The 18,249-nt window shown below is 52.7% G+C and overlaps 10 protein-coding genes across 10 annotated transcripts; 3 read left to right on the top strand and 7 right to left on the bottom strand.

The window, feature by feature from the left end:
- Positions 1-134: 134 nt before the first annotated feature.
- N7477_008024 (uncharacterized protein) lies at positions 135-1,501 on the bottom strand (the record flags this gene model as incomplete). The annotated part of the gene is given in 2 exon segments (XM_056969687.1): positions 135-1,054; positions 1,069-1,501. 2 exon segments carry the CDS (start codon positions 1,499-1,501, stop codon positions 135-137), a joined length of 1,353 nt encoding a protein of 450 aa, XP_056819719.1.
- A 423-nt stretch (positions 1,502-1,924) lies between these two features.
- On the top strand, positions 1,925-2,880 carry N7477_008023 (putative cyclin; the record flags this gene model as incomplete). Its single annotated transcript, XM_056969686.1, has 2 exons — positions 1,925-2,183; positions 2,207-2,880. The coding sequence occupies 2 exons, from the start codon at positions 1,925-1,927 to the stop codon at positions 2,878-2,880; spliced, it is 933 nt and encodes a 310-aa protein (XP_056819718.1).
- A 369-nt stretch (positions 2,881-3,249) lies between these two features.
- N7477_008022 (ATG3/ATG10 family protein) lies at positions 3,250-4,407 on the top strand (the record flags this gene model as incomplete). Its single annotated transcript, XM_056969685.1, has 2 exons — positions 3,250-3,800; positions 3,864-4,407. The coding sequence occupies 2 exons, from the start codon at positions 3,250-3,252 to the stop codon at positions 4,405-4,407; spliced, it is 1,095 nt and encodes a 364-aa protein (XP_056819717.1).
- Positions 4,408-5,265: 858 nt separating this feature from the next.
- N7477_008021 (putative cell wall protein) lies at positions 5,266-6,037 on the bottom strand (the record flags this gene model as incomplete). Its single annotated transcript, XM_056969684.1, has 2 exons — positions 5,266-5,892; positions 5,951-6,037. The coding sequence occupies 2 exons, from the start codon at positions 6,035-6,037 to the stop codon at positions 5,266-5,268; spliced, it is 714 nt and encodes a 237-aa protein (XP_056819716.1).
- Positions 6,038-7,088: 1,051 nt separating this feature from the next.
- On the bottom strand, positions 7,089-8,364 carry N7477_008020 (uncharacterized protein; the record flags this gene model as incomplete). The annotated part of the gene is made up of 2 exons (XM_056969683.1): positions 7,089-7,564; positions 7,620-8,364. The coding sequence occupies 2 exons, from the start codon at positions 8,362-8,364 to the stop codon at positions 7,089-7,091; spliced, it is 1,221 nt and encodes a 406-aa protein (XP_056819715.1).
- Positions 8,365-9,684: 1,320 nt separating this feature from the next.
- N7477_008019 (bifunctional ornithine acetyltransferase/N-acetylglutamate synthase) lies at positions 9,685-11,134 on the bottom strand (the record flags this gene model as incomplete). The annotated part of the gene is made up of 2 exons (XM_056969682.1): positions 9,685-10,615; positions 10,677-11,134. The coding sequence occupies 2 exons, from the start codon at positions 11,132-11,134 to the stop codon at positions 9,685-9,687; spliced, it is 1,389 nt and encodes a 462-aa protein (XP_056819714.1).
- Positions 11,135-11,896: 762 nt separating this feature from the next.
- N7477_008018 (origin recognition complex subunit 2) lies at positions 11,897-13,576 on the top strand (the record flags this gene model as incomplete). Its single annotated transcript, XM_056969681.1, has 1 exon — positions 11,897-13,576. One exon carries the CDS (start codon positions 11,897-11,899, stop codon positions 13,574-13,576), a length of 1,680 nt encoding a protein of 559 aa, XP_056819713.1.
- A 356-nt stretch (positions 13,577-13,932) lies between these two features.
- On the bottom strand, positions 13,933-14,346 carry N7477_008017 (uncharacterized protein; the record flags this gene model as incomplete). Its single annotated transcript, XM_056969680.1, has 1 exon — positions 13,933-14,346. One exon carries the CDS (start codon positions 14,344-14,346, stop codon positions 13,933-13,935), a length of 414 nt encoding a protein of 137 aa, XP_056819712.1.
- Positions 14,347-15,129: 783 nt separating this feature from the next.
- On the bottom strand, positions 15,130-15,864 carry N7477_008016 (uncharacterized protein; the record flags this gene model as incomplete). The annotated part of the gene is made up of 1 exon (XM_056969679.1): positions 15,130-15,864. One exon carries the CDS (start codon positions 15,862-15,864, stop codon positions 15,130-15,132), a length of 735 nt encoding a protein of 244 aa, XP_056819711.1.
- A 793-nt stretch (positions 15,865-16,657) lies between these two features.
- N7477_008015 (dolichyl-phosphate beta-glucosyltransferase) lies at positions 16,658-18,059 on the bottom strand (the record flags this gene model as incomplete). The annotated part of the gene is made up of 3 exons (XM_056969678.1): positions 16,658-16,934; positions 17,065-17,834; positions 17,946-18,059. The coding sequence occupies 3 exons, from the start codon at positions 18,057-18,059 to the stop codon at positions 16,658-16,660; spliced, it is 1,161 nt and encodes a 386-aa protein (XP_056819710.1).
- Positions 18,060-18,249: the final 190 nt, after the last annotated feature.

The raw sequence follows: 18,249 nt of genomic DNA, 5'->3' as shown, positions 1-18,249 counted from the left end.
TTTCTATCACATCGTACTGGACTATCAATCGGGTAATCAAAAGCATTTCGCTCTTCTATATTGACAACAGGTCACCCTAAGATACGCAATTCCCAGAGTCACAGAATTTAGGGCGGACCTGCTTCAAGTCTTGCTCAAGGTCCAACAAGACCCAAGCAGTCATCAATCACCAGCTCCAGCTCTCCTAGGCGAGTCTTAAGGCCTCGATTCTCATCCTTGAGAACACCCATGACACTCCAAGCTTCCGATGCGGGAACACCATGGCAATTACCACACTGGTTTGAATTCCCCGAGCTCGCACCTAAAGAACTTCCCAGGCGGGTTGAGGCAAGTCCCTTCATAACTCGGTCGTATGTTGAGGGTCGTGTCGGCGTCGGCGAGCTCGTGACTGCGACAAGATTCTTTTGAATAGTTGGTGTCAGAGTCGGAGCAGCCGTTGGCGTAAATAGTGCAACTTGGGAGAGGTTAGGCGACGGCGCCGCTAGCGTGGATGTGGGAGACTCAACACCTTCTCGGTGCGAGAAGACGCTGTCAGTGACGCTCTCATCCCCGGACTCAAAGCCAGAATCACTAGTCAGAGTCCCATGGCTTGCACGCTTGCCGCCTCGGTGGGGGGTTTGAAGCACAAGAGATGGTACGTCGTCCTCCGGATGGATAGCACGCATGGTGCGGCCGCGGCTGTGAGACTCTTCTCTCTGTCGCATGCGTCTTCCCTGCTTGAGTTCCTCGGCCATCGCCTGCATAGCCTTCTCTTGGTCTAGCACCTTGACAGCCATGCCGTCCAGCTGTATCTTTAAATGATCCACACGAGCACGTGTCTCCTCTATCTCCCTCTGCTTCTCATTTCGGTCAGCCAGAGCCTGGTGCATGACGAACGTTCTTTGTTTGTAGGCATATTGCATCCGCTGTAGAACGCTGGTGGCTTGTTCTCGCAGAGCATCGAGTGATTGCTCTCCAGTGGCATCTGGATAAGTAGGGGCTGATAGGGCAGCAGAAATGTCGAGATTCAAGAACTCATCATCTGCTGGCTCAGGGGAATTGTTCTCTGCTCGGCCTGTCGCCGCAGACCAAAAAAGGAGAATCGGCCCGTTCCCGGGGCCGACTTCATGCGTGTGTGTGTGGGCACCATAGTGAGACGAGGCGGGTCCATGTCGTTCAATTCTGTATGACTATCAGAGCGCATGGATATTTCCAAGTCGACTGGATCTGATCTGCCCTGGAACCAGTCCGACAGTATCCTTGCTTTCGCTTCAAATTTCTTCTTGGGGAATGTGCCTGTCCAGGAGGGGCTCGACTGGTTGATACGATCGCGGTTGGGGTCGTGATTTTCTCCAGAGATAGGAGATCGAGCAATGTATTCGGTGTTTGACCGACGGTGTGAAGGTAGAGTAGTGAGTCGGTTCCTCGATGAGATCACAGGGATATCTGAGGGCGCAACGGTCTCGTGGGGCAAGGCATCGGAATGTAGGGAGATCGGAGTTTGGGAGAGATCAGGAGACATATTGGGGGGGGGGAAGGTCGAGACCAAAATCAAATGAACCAAATGCCACGTCAAATCGAAAGTAATGTGGCGTGGCTAGTGTGCAGTGTGCAACGTGCGGTCCTAGAGGTATGGAAATTCCCTTTTAGGGGGGGAGGTCGAGGGATGGAGGAACGGGATTGCGAGACGAAATCACGGTGATAGATAGGTGAAAATCGGGAAAAGGATTAATGCAATGGTACGTGTTTCGTCTGTCACTTGGAAATTTTGAGGAGCATCTCCCTCGAAACGTGTAAAGAAAGAGGCTGGCGTATGAAATAACGGTGGCTGAACCGCGATCCCACGTCTCCACCAAATCGTCTTCTCTCCGTCAAATCTTTTCGAGATCTCGAGCACGAGCTACACGATCTGCGCGTCATCGTCCCACTTTGCAGCCGCCTCATCATGCTGCCCACTAATGGCCTCAAGCATTTGTCCAATGCTCTCGCCACCCCCGATCAGCTCTCCAGATCCTCCTCGTCGATTGACGGCGTGCCTTCAGACCTCGAAACATCAATCCGCTGCGCCGGCGCCCAGCTCACACAGGCGGCAGGCGTTCTCTTGCATCTGCCACAGGATGTTATCGCCCAGGCGATTGTCATCTTCACACGCTTCTGGCTGGGAGCAGACGGAGGAAGCTTACGAATATACTCGGCCAAGGCACGTACGCTCCGAGCTTGTATCCAGGAAGGCTCTTTACTCATTACTTTGTTCAGGATGTCTCGGCCGCATCGCTCTACCTGACAGCCAAGCTTTCTTTCCAGCCCACCTCACCACGATCCGTCTTGAATGTTTACACTTTTCTCCTGTCTCCAGACTCTTCCCCGCTATGGTTTATGAACCCCCGCGGGGCACTCAGCCAGCCTCCCGTGGCCGAGAGCTACATCCTCTCTGAGGGTGGTTACCAGTCGGCTCGGCTGGAGCTCCTTCGGATCGAATCGATCATCCTCAGAACCCTCGGGTTCGACACGCACGTCGCGCTTCCGCACACGATTGCACTCACTTACCTACAAACCCTGGGTGTGACAAAACCTGCCGTCGCACATCGAGTTATTAAACATCTGAACACCAGTCTGTTATCACCTCAACTTCTTTATGTGGCGCATCAGCCCAATGCCTTGGCCGTGGCAGCTATCTACCTCGCAACACGCGAAGAAGGAGTGAAGTTGGTAGATGGGGAATGGTGGGAGGTCTTTGATGTTGATCGGGAAGAGCTTGGTTTCCTCGTTGTGGGTATGACAAGTACAGAAGGCTTCGTGCGTGCTGAGACGGAACAGTGGAAGAACAGGGGGATTCCCATGGCAGTAGACGAGGTGGAGGCGGAGATTGAGCGACGGCGAATGATGCAAGAAGGTGAATGAGACTGAGCCGGGTCTGGGCAGTTATAATTCCGGGACATAAAGTTCTTGATTATCCTCTTGACCCAAGGTGCAGGGGAAGGGGAATCCCGATTCTACGACCTCATAGTGCGGGCTTGAGGCCAGTGATAGTGAGCTGTCTGGAAGAAGCGAATTCCAAGCCACGAGCTGATCACTTGCAAAAGCGACAACTGGTCCGCAGACTTTAATGAGCGGCAATCAGGTGAAAGACGCGGAAAGGTCAAGAGGCGACATTTTGCGACGATGAGTTCACGCGGGGCCGATCATGTGCTCCACCGCTTATCAAGACGCCGACCCCACCCCACCTTTAAGCATCGCACCTCTTTCACTCTTACATAGAATACAAACGCAATGAATATCCTACATTCTACTCTATCGACGTGGCGGGACCGTTTGGCTCCTGTCTCACGCACTTCAACTTTTCGTGCCACTGGCCAGATCACCCCCGAGGAGTTTGTCCTGGCGGGTGACTACCTCGTTTACAAGTTTCCCACATGGTCCTGGGCCGATGCATCCAGCCCTGCAAAGCGTGTATCCTATCTGCCTGCCGGCAAGCAGTTCCTCGTTACCCGTGGAGTTCCTTGTCATCGACGGCTGAACGACAACTTTGCTGGCGATGCGGGCCATGAAGACGAGATCGTCCGAGATATGCTCTCCGCTGAGGGTGCTGAGGGTGCTGGAGATGCCGATGGAGATGACGGCTGGCTTAGAACAGGAGGAGGTCGCGATCTTGTCGCAGACCGAGATCAGCAGGAGGCTCGCATCCGTGACGTACGGACCGTCGACGAATCCGGGAACCTGGGCGAGCAGGAAGAAGATGAGGAAATACCTGACATGGAGGATGACGACGATGACGAGGAAGCTATCATTCGCGATCCGGTTGGTCAGTCAGAGACTACACAGTGAGTATACATTCTTTCACTCTTCGTCTACCTGCACTCATACTGAAACACTTTTATCATTAGGCCTCTGCGCACTTATACACTATACATCACATACTCGAACTTCTATCGCACACCCCGTCTCTACCTATCCGGGTACCTATCCCCATCAGAGCCGCTCCCCCCGCACTTGATGATGGAGGACATCGTAGGTGACTACAAAGACAAAACCGTGACACTTGAGGATTTCCCATGGTTCGATGGCAGCGTCAAGATGGCAACTGTTCACCCATGTCGCCACGCCTCCGTCATGAAGACGCTCCTAGATCGCGCCGATGCAGCCCTCAAATTGCGACGAGACAAGCTGAAGCAGACACAGTCGCGCGAAGAGGCAAATCGCGTCTTGCAGGCCGGTGGAAACAGTGGTCTGGAAGGATTGGTCGATGATGCGAAGATTCTGTCACTCGGAGAGCACCAACAGGGACAAAGCGGAGATGAGTGGGAGGTGCTTCAACACGATGAGGAAGAGCAGGTTGCCATTCGAGTGGACCAGTACTTGGTAGTATTTTTGAAGTTCATTGCGAGCGTGACGCCGGGAATCGAGCATGACTTTACGATGGGGGTCTAAATAGAATGGATGCAGGGAGGCGGACAAAGCCTCTCTGGAATACGTGATATGCATGATATGACCTGATTTGGCGTTGATCATTTGCTGGAAACACGGCCTAATATTTATTTCCCCCCCCCACCCTTTTCTACTTTCAATAATGCTATTGATTAGGCCGCTATCACTGCATAGCTCATGCTGCAAGTGCAAAGAAAGACTTCTGTTGGGAATCTCCCTTTCTTAAAGTCTGCTGTAGTGAGGCATCAAAACCACCAGATCGACCTATTGAAGTCTCGTCAAATGTAAACCCCTCGCGTCACCGAGCTCCGGGGCCTAGTTCGACAGGAGGTCGGTATTTCCGCCGATCAAGTTTCGAGTTCTTGCGTAAAAGCGGCTAGAGCAACGGAATTGATGATCAAACACGCTCCCTGGTCCTAATATGGCTTCAAGACATTCAGTGGCTACCTGGAGCCTTTGGAGATGTTCTGAGTGCAGAACCTTTGAGACTACAGAAACAGAAGAAATTGCATTCATGACTTCAGGCATTGAATCGGACAAGAAGAAATTGATTTTATAGAATTGAACAAAAAGTGCCTTGCACGCCCGGACTCCCCATTACCAACAGAAACCCAACGACACATGAATCAGGACAAAGATAACAATCGGCTCCTCATATGTCAGCCGAGATACAGGATCCCATGTGGGACCAGTATTGTGCACCGAAATGGTGACCATTAAATTAACAAAGAACAGAGAAAAGAGTACACAGGTTGAAAGAAAAGTACACAAATACAGCAAAAAATACACAGTGCGTCGATCCGACGCGCCATGTCAATGTCCAAATGGAACTGCGATCACCTCACCGTCGCAAAGGGAAGATTAGTAAAAAATGCCGAGCATGATAGGAAGAGCAAAGGCCACGAGAGAGCTCGGGGCCAGGGCTGAGCCGGCATTGAAGACTGGCATGGTGGAGGGCTCAGGCTTGGCGGAAGGCACAACGGAAGCAGTGGGCGTAGGCATGGGGTGAGGGATCAGAGGCTTCGAATAGGCGGGAGCGGAAACAGGAGCGGCAATGGGAGCGACGGTGGGAGCGACAGTGGGAGCCGGGGCCGCAGTGGGAGGCATGTAGACGGGAGCCACAGTGGTGGTGGGAATGACGATGGGGGTGGTATAGGTAGGCGGGAGGATCACCGGAACGTAGGTGGTAGTAGTAGGCTCGGCGATGGGCTCGGGGCAGGGAACAGCCTGGTGCTCATCGTGAATCCCAGCGCCATATCGGACCCCAGGACCACCGGGAATGCCAACATCGTAGCCGGCACCTGCATCGTGCTCGCCGCTAGGGCCAGGGCCGCAGGGACCATGGTGCTCGTTGTGGACGCCAGCGCCATAGTGGACTCCAGGGCCACCAGGGATACCGACATCGAAGCCAGCGCCAGCATCCTGCTCACTATTGCCATTGGTAGGAGCAGCGCCAGTGGGCGCACCACCAAGAAGAGGAAGCCCGTTCTAGAGTTCAGCGTTAGATCGGGTTCCCGGCGTAACGACCTTGTGGTTCTTTACTTACAAGCTGAGGAGCAGCGAAGACGGAAGCAGGGCCAATGGCCAGAGCGAGGCACAGAGCGGCCGAGATGGAGAAAGTGTGGGAAGGCATTGTGTTGGAGTATAGAGGAATGAGTCCGGAGAGGTACTAAAGAATTATTATTGAAAGATTGACGAGGAGCAAGCTCCGAAAGAAGGCAGAGAAAAGATTGACTGTTAAAGAACTGTGAGGGTCGGATGAATGATGGAGAAGAGAGTGCAACTGCCATACATGGTCTTTATGTAGTTTTTCAGGATGAGGGCCAACTGACATCCGAGGGTCTGTGGGGAGAGCCAAGGGCTAGACAGAACCCAGACAGAGTCTAGAAAGGAACCAGGTTCGCCTGCAAGGCTACGAGTTAGCCCTTCGGGAGCTTTTTTTTTTTTAAAAAAAAAAAAAACTCAGCGCCACACAGAGCCATGATCAGCAAGGCTCCCAAGGGGACGAACCACGAAGCATCCGACGGATCGAAGCAGATGAGAGATCATGCCTTTGGGACCGAGGTCTTCACCCGTGGTACGGCGTGATCCTGAACTGGGGCTTTGCATAGCAGGTCCCGGTCAAATTGAAGCTTATGCACGAGCCCGGGCGATCCGAGCTGTCGCTGCGTAGTTGACTTGGAGGATATGTGAACAGCGCGAAGAAAGCGAACAGCACGTGGAACCAGGAACGGTTGCGACTCCGACTGCAAGGGATCGAGGGGCTCTCCCATGGGAAATTGTCTCCCCCATCGTAGGTGCCGGTAGACGCTCTCGGTTGGTTGGATATGCTAATGGACCCGTTATGTTCTAAGACACATCACACGCAAGGAAGTGCAAGATCATCATTAAACACCGGGATTTGTAGATATGCTTTGAGCCTAGACCTCCCCATGCAACAAGAAACATCGCCCTAGAGACGAAGATGGGCTGAAACAAAGTAGAACTAAGAAATTGATTGCAGCGTAATCAAAGATATCTCATCACGTCGTGAGGCGTTTCCGCGCACAGACACACAACCAACATGGTGGGGAGGGAAAAGGTGGATTGGAAATAAATTGCAATCTTGAAGAAGATCAAGATGAAAGCCAAACGCCAATGTAGGTAGATCACAAACTCAAAAAAAAAAAGAAATTGGGATATCTTCACATCTCACCAATATTCGATAGTCCAAAGGCCGTGCCAAAGTTAGTCGACTTTCTGAACTTGAATTCCGGTTCCTGCTCGCCTTGTTCAGGCAGCTCCGGGTCGGTCTCGTGAGGGTCAATCGTTTCCGTTGCAGGGGAAAGGATTTGCTTGGCTTGGCTCAGGAGAGCCTGGTCCTGGAGTTTCTGATCGAGGGCACTCAAGAAATTATTGTCATGCTCCTCGTCGTTGATGAGACCCAAGGGCCCCTTCAGACCGGGATCGTTGGGCAAATCGGGGAAATACGACTCGCAGCTCTCTGGCGGTTGATGGATCTGGGTAACCATGGGGGCGAGAGGGGCTTCCTCCTCGTTGCACGGGGGTCCCTCCATGGGGGAAGCCTCCTTCGTGGACCGCTGGCTCCCGTCGGCCTCGATGATCGCCATCGGGGTATGACCAGCATCCTTGAGGAGCCTCTCATTGGGCGGAGGGAGTTCTGACAGCTTCAGCTTGAGACTGTTTCGGCGTTCCAGCTCGGGCCTTGCATGTACCGAAGGGGGGGTCGGAGGGCGTTTCTAGGGGTGACGGTGACGGCGGAGTGATGACCCGGGCAACAACATCCGGTGGCAGGGCGGTGGACTTGAGAGTGATCCCATCTAACCTGCTGTCAAGCTTCTCGATCGGCACGGGGACACTAATGGTCACACCAGCATCCACCGCCCGGGATTGAGGAGACAAGGCTGCATCAAGGGACGGAGGATTATCAGTGATCGGCGACAGGTGAGTATTGTCGGGGATCTCTTCGTTACGGAAAACCCTCGTTGGCCGACCTCCAGGACTTGAGCCCTCCCACACTTGCGCCGAATGACAATCGCCAGGGCCTTGGAATTGCGGTGTTCCAAAATTGGGCTTGGAAGAAGTTGCCGATATACTGAAATGATTCCTCGTGCTTCTCAACGACGACTCCAATTCTGCAATCTTGGCCCTCAAGATCGATCTTTCCTGCTCCCACAGCCGTCTTTCCTGCGCAAAAAGCTCTCTCTCCTGCTCATAATGGGTCCGCTGCTTCTCAAGAAGGTTTCGCGATTGCGCTAAGTATGTGGTATAAGAGGTAGCCAGGGCAGGAACCCCGTCTTCGGGAATATCGTGGATGGGTACTGGCCGGTAGTTGGTCGTCCTTGGAGTGTTGCCGGAGAGTGATTGTGTGCGGCGGATGGGTGTTGATGTTGGCGAGAAGCGCACTTCTTTGTAGACGCTTCCGTGACCGTCTGGCAATTTCATGGTGGATGGCTTCATGGTATTGACGATGGCTGCAAACTTGCGCGAGATTCTTTTTACAATAACCAAGTGGCGGATTCGGGATATCGAAAGAGGGGAAAGCGGGTCTGTTCAAGATGAAATACAGAAATGTGAAGAGGCCGCCCGAACAGCGCACTCGAAGCGAATTAACTTAGCTCGAGGCCTGAAGACCCCAAAGCTAACTAGTGAGCCCTAAACAATGGTCTGATCCATAGTCAGAAGGAAACAATCAAAGAGAGCGTGCCACGCAGCTCGGTGGAACTGCAGGAGGGAACGTACAAGGGGCGGTCAATAACGACAGAGGATATATAACCCAGGGGTCGTCCATTCGAAGCACCAGCTAAGTGCAGCTCAGTTCATGCAAGACTCCCAGAGAAAATTCAAATATCCGACAGCGCCACGCGTCCGCAGACAGTTGGGTCAGAGGAAAGGGAGTGTCGGGCAGCTTCAGCGGAGATGTCCAAGGAGCAAGAAAGTCCCCGCAGGAGATTCTTGGGCACGGTTAGCGGTGGGATTAAATATGGGCCCTGTGGAACCGAAGTCTGGCAATCTCCACACGAGGTCCCGATGGGTAAAAGATGCGAAACTGCAAAGAATTATAGGAACCGGGCCGCATTCTTACGACTGCAAACAGGATGACGTCAAAGGGATGCGGCTTCCACCCGGGATTTTCCTCAAGATTCGTCCCCGCGCTTACCTCGGGTGTGAGATATGGATATGAGGGAGACTCTGTCATCTGAGCCTTGTGCGTGTCGAATGTGGTATAGAGAATGGTTATGAAATCATTTCGCAGTGAGAGGTGATTTTGGCCACATGTTGATGGCATAGTCACGGGAGCTTTCCCCACGGTTTTCCAGTCTGAGTGAACCTTCGAGCCTTGGAATGCTCCAACGCTATCAGAGTGTACATCTTGAATGAAACGAAAAAAAAAAAATGCATTCCACGTATCTTTCGTTGCACGGTTCGTGAGTGATTCAAGATGAGATCTTTAGGACCGTTGGACTAGTGGAAGGCTTCGCCACCCTTGGAGATTTCAAAATCGATCGGGCGGTCTTGAATATATCTTCCCTCTCATCAGAGACTGCACAATTACAGGAAGTATTAGTTTTGACCCCTTTTAAGAGGGTTCAACGAAAAGAGTGCTTATATCGTTTCATCCAAGAAAACAAGCCAGTGGACCACATGGACCCAAATTTGGGCCAACTATGGTATATTCTAACCACTATCCTAAATGTATCTCCTTGCACGATAAATTCACTACAGATCCAGAACACAGATTGAATCCATCAATTGCCGAAAAGTGCCGTGTATGCATTTTTACGTTCGGTAGTCACCGTTGATAGTCACATATTCATGGCTGAAATCACAGAACCAGTAAACGGCATCTTCACCACCGCAACCGGCAGCGCCCATCTCACCACCACCGAGGTCAACCTCGATCTCCAGATCTTCATTCTGCAGGATCACGCTGGCACGCTCCTCATCGACAGTCTCGGGCTCGCCGTTGACCAGCAACTTCAGGACCGGGCTGCCATCAACTGGAATGAAGCTGACGGAGGTACGCTCGGGCACGACGGTACCATCGCGCACACCCTGCGTATAGCCCACGGCGCAAAGAATACGGCCCCAGTTGGCATCCTTACCATACAGGGCAGTCTTGACGAGGGGAGAGCGGGCAATGGTCGAGGCGATCAGACGGGCAGACTCGTAGTCGGGAGAGTTGCGCACGCGCACAGTAACGAACTTGGTCGCGCCCTCGCCGTCACGGACAACAAGCTGCGACAGCTCCTGAGTAAAGTCGGTGAAAATAGCTTGCAGGGCCTCGTAGTCGGCACTAGCCTGAGAACCAGAAGGTGCGCGGACGGTCTCTCCACCAGCGGCACCGTTAGCCAAAACGGCAATGGTGTCGTTGGTGCTGGTGTCGCCATCGATAGAGATCGAGTTGAACGAGCGGTTTACGGAATGCTTGAGAATTGACTGCAGCGCCGCGGGCTCAACAGCTGCGTCGGTGCACACAACACCCAGCAAGGTAGCCATGTTCGGGTGGATCATACCGGCACCCTTGGTCATACCGGCCAGGCGGTAAGTTAGATCTGGGGAAGAAGGCAGAGTAAAGGTGCGGGAGATAAGCTTAGGGAATGTGTCGGTGGTACAGATAGCGCGGGCGGTGCTCAACCACGCATCGTGCGTCGAGTCGAGGTTGGCGTAAGCGGTAGGAATGCGGTCGAGGATCTTGTTGATGGGTAGGCTGTCATATCAGTCAGTATACATATTGGTCACAATAAGCTATTTTGGCAAGCATCACTCACCGTTGTCCGATAACACCGGTACTCATCACCAGCGAGCTATCCTTCTCGGCTCCGCTGCACTCGTCCACTGTCCGACCCATCTGCACGGCATCTTCGAGGCCACCCTTACCGGTCACGGCATTGGCACAGCCAGAGTTGATCACAACAGCCCGGATGCCCTCTCCCTTGCGGCTTTGCAATGTCTGTCGGCTCACTTGTACCGGCGCAGCCTGGAATTTGTTGGTAGTGAAGACAGCGGCGGCGGAGCACGGCGTCTCAGACGCAATGAGCGCAAGATCCGGAAATCGAGTGTTGGAGGCCTTGACGCCGACATGAGTACCGGAGACCAGGAAGCCTTGGGGGTAGGTGCCGCTGGTAGGAATGTATCGCTGCTTGGAGGCCGGAATAGCCAGGTCCAGTGGTGCGGAGTAGCATCGCACCTGGCCTTTGAGCATGCGGGCAAGGGAATTCGCCGCCATTGTGGCGGACTGAGGGTTGGAAACCATGCTGAGAGGTTGTTATGTCCGAATCATTCGGACATGGAGAAGTGGAGGTTATAAAGAGATCTGATAAGGTGAGTCAAGCTTACCCCCAAGGAAAAAAGATAGCCGGTCTCGGAGCTCCCGCTCCAGTATCGATGGCACTGCTTTAGCCCACAACTGTGACGGAGGATATAGCGATTCAAAGATTTACGAAGTAACGTTAGCCATTGCAGAGAGAAATATACAGGGCTACAGAAGACTTGCACTTTCTGCGAGAGATTGGCAATGGCATCTTCTTTCCCTCACATGGCATAAACTACGGTCGCATCCACGGTTATCCACGGTTCCGATTGTTTTATTTGATGGTTGAGATCTATAAATTGGCTATCTCGAGTGCTCAACAAGAATTGATAGGACGCGATCCAGTGCCTCGGACGTCGAAGCGCGCGCTTCTTCATCCGCTGAGGCGGAGTCGGAGAAACCTCGTGGACCCGCCAAGAGTGAGAGTGAAAGCGAGAGGCAGCTGGGATCGACTTTGAACCTCCACTCCGCGAACAGTGATAGCTTTACAGTCGCACAATTGGGTTGTTGCTGTCAACGTCTTGTCTTGTCTGGACTTGATTGACTTGATACGATATTGAGCCTTTGGAAGACACTCCAATCCCTTGCGTCGCGTCCCTGTGCACATTCTCCGGATCTCATGGTATTGTTGAGTCCCTTCCCCTTCACTCCAACCACACGTCCGCTGACTCGCCCATCATGAAGCGCAAGCTGTCAGATTCCGGTCTGGAAAATGACCACCCCGTATCGACCCCGAAGCGGCTACGGACGGCCCTCGAGCAGGCCCATGGCTCCCTGAACGGCCAGGCTCCGAATAGCGATGTCCCCTACGAGCTGCCTCCTACACCGCACGGTCAATCTACCCCCAAAAAGGCCAATGGAATCGCCGCAACTCCGCTGAAGGAATCCGGATTGAAGACGCCAACCCACAAATCCAAGGCTCGGAACCTCTTTGCCACGCCTACGAAGCCCAAGACTCCGAGCGCTTCCACCCCCGGTCGTTTAAAAAATGCGGACCGATCGGCGAAGAAGAAGAGTGCGCGAGTGCTTTTAGAGCAAGATGAAGATGGTGCTTGGGATGGATCTGAGCAGCTTGCAGAGGAGATTCTACAAGATGAGCCCGAAGCCGATAAAGCTGACAAGCCGGCGGTGGATAGTGTTGAAGGTGGCGACGAGGGGAAGGCCTCCAAAGCCGATGCAAAGGCCCCCAAGCGCCGAGCTGGTCGGCCGAAGGGGGCAAGGAACAAGCGGTCCCCGACACCAGAAGGAGAATTGCCGGCGCATGAGCGCTACTTCTTCCAAAACCGCGCAGGTCCGAGCAAAACGTCCAACACAACACTGAACAAGGTACCTTTATTGACACATGAAGAGTACTTCGAAAAATTGGGTCAATTTGTGGACCCATGCAGAGAGGAGAAGGAATACCTGCTCTCCTTACACCATCGAGCATTCCCACAGTGGTATTTCGAGTTTGAGGAGGGATTTAATGTCTGTCTGTTTGGTTATGGATCAAAGCGAAAGCTCGTCCACGAATTTGCGGACTGGCTGTACAATCGCTCGGTACCTACAAATCCACCAGTCATCATCATCGTGAATGGCTACACGCCCGGCATCTCCATTCGATCGATCTTTGCTACGATTGTGACCGCCATTCTCGGGGACGATGCGCCATCCAAGCTTGGTGCGCAACCGACAGAGGTGCTGGAGCTTTTACAATCGGCGCTCCAGGCTAGACCAGCCAACGAAGAACCTGTTACCGTCCTGATAAACTCCGTTGATGCACCGCCACTGCGGCGTGCCGCCAACCAGGCTTTACTTGCTCGTCTAGGCGCTACACCACGCGTCCGACTTCTGCTCACAGCAGACACGCCAAACTTCCCGTTGATGTGGGATATCAGTCTGCGGGACCAACTTAATCTGGTCTTCCATGACAGCACAACCTTCTCCCCATTCGCTGTTGAGACAGACGTTGTGGAAGAGGTGCATGCTCTCCTTGGCCGAAAAGGCCGTCGTGTAGGCGGCAAGGAGGGTGTGGGCTTCGTGCTAAAGAGTCTTCCTGAGAATGCACGCAACCTATACCGGCTGTTGCTCACCGAGCTCTTCTCCATCATGGACGATAGCCATCAGTCCGACGAAGAAGGGGCCGGTGACGGCGGTAAGAATGGGGAGGAGAATGGGATCGAATTCCGTCTGCTGTACCAGAAGGCAACGGAGGAATTCATCGCATCTTCTGAGATGATGTTCCGCACCCTGCTGAAGGAGTTCCACGACCATCAGATGATTACCTCACGAATGGATCCCAGCGGCATGGAGATTCTGGGTGTCCCGTTGTCTCGCGATGAGATGGAGGGTGTGTTAGAAGATCTGGTGCTGGGATGAAGCATTCTAATTGAAGGTTGTAGTGAGGACTAGGTCGCAGAAGTCATGATACCCCTTTGTACGAAATATCAAGATCACCGATTCATTTTGGCAGTGGCTGGTAGCACTTGTAATAATCTCTTTGCCTCGGATTTGTAGAGCGGTGGGGATTCACTATTTACAGATAGCCTTCCACGGAGAAGACATTTATTTAGAATTGCGCAAATGCGGCCAGTGCCATCGTAGTGCCAAAACTCATCTTGAAAGGTCGGTGCTGAGAGACAGCGCGATGGACGTCGACGTTCTTGACATACTGTTGGATCCGGTGGAAAGGGAGGATGTTATAGCCCTTGGACGCGGCCCACTGCATCACCTTGTCAGTATAGAAAATCTTTCCAAGCTTTTAAGGGGCCACGAGATCGATAGAATCTCACCTCCACAAGCACAATACCCATTCCAATGAGCACCACCAAAACCCGGGAGAACGCCCTCAACCCCACACCAGCGACCAGACCGAGAACACTTCCCAAGCTAATCTGTTTCATGTTTTCGGGAGTCATAAACCCATTGACCTGAGCAGCAATACCCGAGCGACCCTCTTTCTGCCAATGGGCATTGTTGGAATTGACAGCCCAGCTACTCTCAGCAGACTGAGACCCGGAGCTGTAGGGCGCGTTGTATTGGCATTGAAGGGGGGCAGTGCGGAAGGGGGAAAGCGGGTGGAGAGTTACGGCGGAGATGCCGATTCCAAGGCCCAGGCCGAGTCGGAGAGGAGAGAGGAGAAAGGCCATGGTGGTTTGTGGTAAGTAGTTGTAGAAAGACAGTCGAGGAGCTTCCCTTGAAGCTTTTCGTTGAAGCTCGGGGATGTTGATTCGATACCAAGTGATGTCATCGGCGGTCATTAGCTCGCCCTGTGCTGCAAATGCCACTTAGTATTGGCTGCATTCGTATAAATTGGCCATTCTCATCTTCCTTTTTGGCCATTCTTATCTTCCTTTTTTCGGCCCTGAGCTGTCGGGTTCGCACCCATGTCTCATGTTATCCTCCGATGCTTTCCATGACCGTCGTTGTAGCCGGATCAAGGTGATGTCCCGAGGCATTTCTTGGACAATATATATTTCAAGTTCTTCTTGTCTCTTTCCATTCATTTTGCGGAAGAATTCTGGAGATATCTGGTTCTCTTGTCCAGTGTGGAACTGGCACACGTCTTTGATTTCACTCGGTTCGACAGCTCCTGGGGGGGGCCTTTTTGGGTAGATGATCGATGTACGTGAAAACATGGAGCAAAAACTCGCTGAAGTCCAACCGAGAACCGAGAGCCATCAGGATATGAAGTAGCATGCAGTGAAAAAAGACGATCTTTCCAGAGCGAGAACTATTGGTACCAAGGAAAACAAGATTAGCCATAATGAGGCAAATGGCCCATGTAGACCGGTAAGAGCCGACAACTGCAGGAATTGGCCTCGAGCACTCAGCCTAGTTCGAACTTTGCCTTTTCAGGGTGCATCTATTTAGTAAATTGTTGCCGCACGGCACAGGCCGCGATGCTTCTTCGATAGACGCTTTGGTCTGTCTCAAGGCAATGAATGAAAAACGACCTCCCCACACAAGGCTCTGAATCGCGCGGATAGGTCCATAACACCGCGAGCCGCTGAATCGCGTCCACCTACGGATTGAGGTAGGAAGTAGAAAAAGGGGTCGATGTAGAACACGATAGTCTCCCACTGGGGTAGACTCGCACGAAGCAATCTGCCAGCTTGTTCATACTGTTTGAAAGTGCGCTTGGGCACCCCCGACTCGGCGTGCACAAAGAAGAAGACCTCGAAACCGACACTGCGGATATGACTGCGGGCAGGATTGCTCAAACTTTCGAGGAACTCGCCCAAATGATCCAAATCGAACGAGTTCTGGAAGAATAGGGTGTTTCGTGAATACAAAAAGTCCTCTGCTTCGTCGTGGATTTGACGATTGACAGTGAGGAGCTTTCGCGCTGTGCCGTCCTCACCCGTCCAGCTGGGACACATGGACATGTGGTGATATTGAGAACGGGTGGAGAACTTGCTCGAGTCGTCGACAACGATCAAGGGCCTACCCATGTCGTCATGAAGGACAGTCAACGCCCATTCGTAGATTAGGAGCCGGATCTCCGTCGGTAGCCTACAGAAGGGCGAGATCTTGTTTTCTGGGCTACTCAGTGAGCTCGTCGAGCTAGCAAGGCTGCAGATGTGCTTGGCCTCAAGTTCTGGTCGATGGCCATGTTGAGACTGAGAAGGGCTAGATGTATAGAATTCGCTCTCACACCCTGTCATCCTGTTCAGAAAAAGACGCTGTCGGGCACTCGCGAAAGTAGACAGCCTTGACCTCTTTCGAGTGTATGTGTGACTGGTCCTGTGACTGGTCCTGAACGTATGGAGAATGAGTTGGCAAAGTGAAAAGAACAAGGTCTGAACGCACCATGTTCTCCCGAAGAGTGAAGTACTTCTTTATGACCGGGAGCCCGCGGCTTGTCATGCCATTTTTCATCATCTGGTCAGCATCTGATCCACACAATCGAATCGGTATGCCAACTGATAGCCTTGCAATATTGATCATCGCTGATTCAGGGTATCGTCGCATCAAGAAATAGGTAAGTGCCAGGGCATGAAACGACCAAGTAGCAGCCGACCATTACTGGTTAGTATTTGGTTGCACTCAGCTTCCTGAATCTCCTTGACTAGGGCTATGTGTTTCCACCGCGATACAGCTTGAAGATACGCGGACGATACGTTTTACTCATGAGAGAGAACTGGGTCGCTGAGAAAATCAGAATGTAGTGCGATCGTGGTCAAGTGCACAGAAGACGGAGACACCCATTGCAGATCTTCATGATGACAGCAGGTTACGGCGGGAAACGACCAAAGACATTCAATCTGATCGTGGGGTTTGGCGCGGTAAATAAATCGGAATGCGGTAGCGCTTTGATCTTTACTGGTTTTGAATGCATACTGTGCCCAATCAAGAGGGATATGCGGGAATATCCTCTATATATTTTGCATGGCGAAGGACGCTGAGAGACACCCGAATATCATCAATACATCGACAGTATCAACCAACGGAAATCATTCACTGCTGTCTATATATCCCCAGCGACCAAGCCGCCCGCAAGACAGCCAATCCCCAGGCCATGCCGATGCTATCACGTAGGACATTCAATTTACTTCCCAAGACCTCCCTCCATCCCACGGGCACTTCGGCCACGGGAATACTGGCAAATTCAGCCAACATAAGCATCTCGACATCGAAGATCCAGCCCTCGGAATGCATGTATGGGACGATAAAAGGCAATGCCGCGCGGGAGAACAGCTTGAAACCACACTGCGTGTCCTTGATCGTGGCAGTCCTGGGCGGCGTCATCAGCCTCAAGATCAGGTGAAACGAGTGCATCAAGAAATTGCGTAGTTTAGACCGCTATCGACCCATGTTAGCTGAATGTGTATTGTGTAGACGTGAACCAGTACTGGGATTCTTACCTTGACCACAGCCTCGCTGCCAACCATGTGCGCCCGAGATCCCACAGCCACCCCCGTCCATCGGCATCCTCGATCTCTTGACACGCGTTAACAAGCTTGCCAAGATCGGTAAACTTGCTCGCTCCATCAGCATCCGCAAACACAACATACTGACCCCGAACATGGCGCAGACCATGCGTGACCGCGCCACCTTTACCGCGGTTGTGAGTCAGAGTCACGAATCGGATAGTGCCAGACGGGATATGCACACCCTCGGACGCTTGAGGAGTCCAGGGCCCCGCGTGACCCTTTGGGTGCAAAGATAGCTGATGCTCTTTCGCAAAGCGAAAAGCCACCTCTTCCGTCCGATCCGTAGACCCGTCCGAAACAATGATAATTTCCCATCCTCGAGTCGTTGCCGACACTGTGGCGTGACCATTTGTCGCGTTTCCGTTGGGCTTGCGCTTCCGTGTGGATCGAGTCTCAATAGCGCTTTCACTCTCCCTTCCTAGTGTTCCGTACATTTGTTCAAGGTAATTGACAGCTTCTTCCAGCATGCCTGCAAGCCGGTCTTCTTCGTTGTAGGCTGGGACGACTACAGACATGAACAGCTCTGCTGGTTCAAGCTTGGCGGGTTGTCCGGCGCGCTTTGCGGCTTTCACGCCGTCGAACCAGCAAGGGAGTGGCTGAGGTTCTGCGATGGTTCCATCTTCCAACAGTGTCGTGAACTCTTTCTCTTCCGGGAGAGGCTCGCGGGGTACAGGTGCGACGAAGGATAAGAAAGTATAAAACTAATTGATGAGATGACGAGGTCAGCATAAGTCAATTGGCCAGCTCAATTGAGAATGGGCTAACTAAGGTCGCGCGCACCCGGCGCGGGAACGGGCGGGGGAACAACTCACCAGGACAATCAGTCCTAGCACAGTAGCGAGTCCAGTGGTCAGGAGAACTGGAGTGGGAATGTCGGCGATGACGGCGACACATTGGCGACAGACGCCGCTCCATGTATCGGCCATGACGAAGGTGTGGCAGCTTGAGCTGACTAGCGGAGACCAGCGATAAGGAGCTCAACCGAGGACAGTCAAGATGCCCAGAAAATAGAGAAGGCAAGTCGACCAGCCATGCGAAACGAGAAACAAAAACCAGGTCACTTCAATTCAAATGCGTAGGGAGGGGCCCCATCTGGATGATGAGAGGGGAGGAAAG

Source organism: Penicillium maclennaniae (genome assembly GCF_028827695.1).
Source record: "Penicillium maclennaniae strain IBT 15551 chromosome Unknown utg000007l:1.0-4884863.0:1.0-4888362.0, whole genome shotgun sequence".
Lineage (NCBI taxonomy): Eukaryota > Fungi > Ascomycota > Eurotiomycetes > Eurotiales > Aspergillaceae > Penicillium > Penicillium maclennaniae.
Note: the sequence above shows the minus strand (reverse complement) of the source record. Positions and strands in the feature narration are given on the sequence as shown.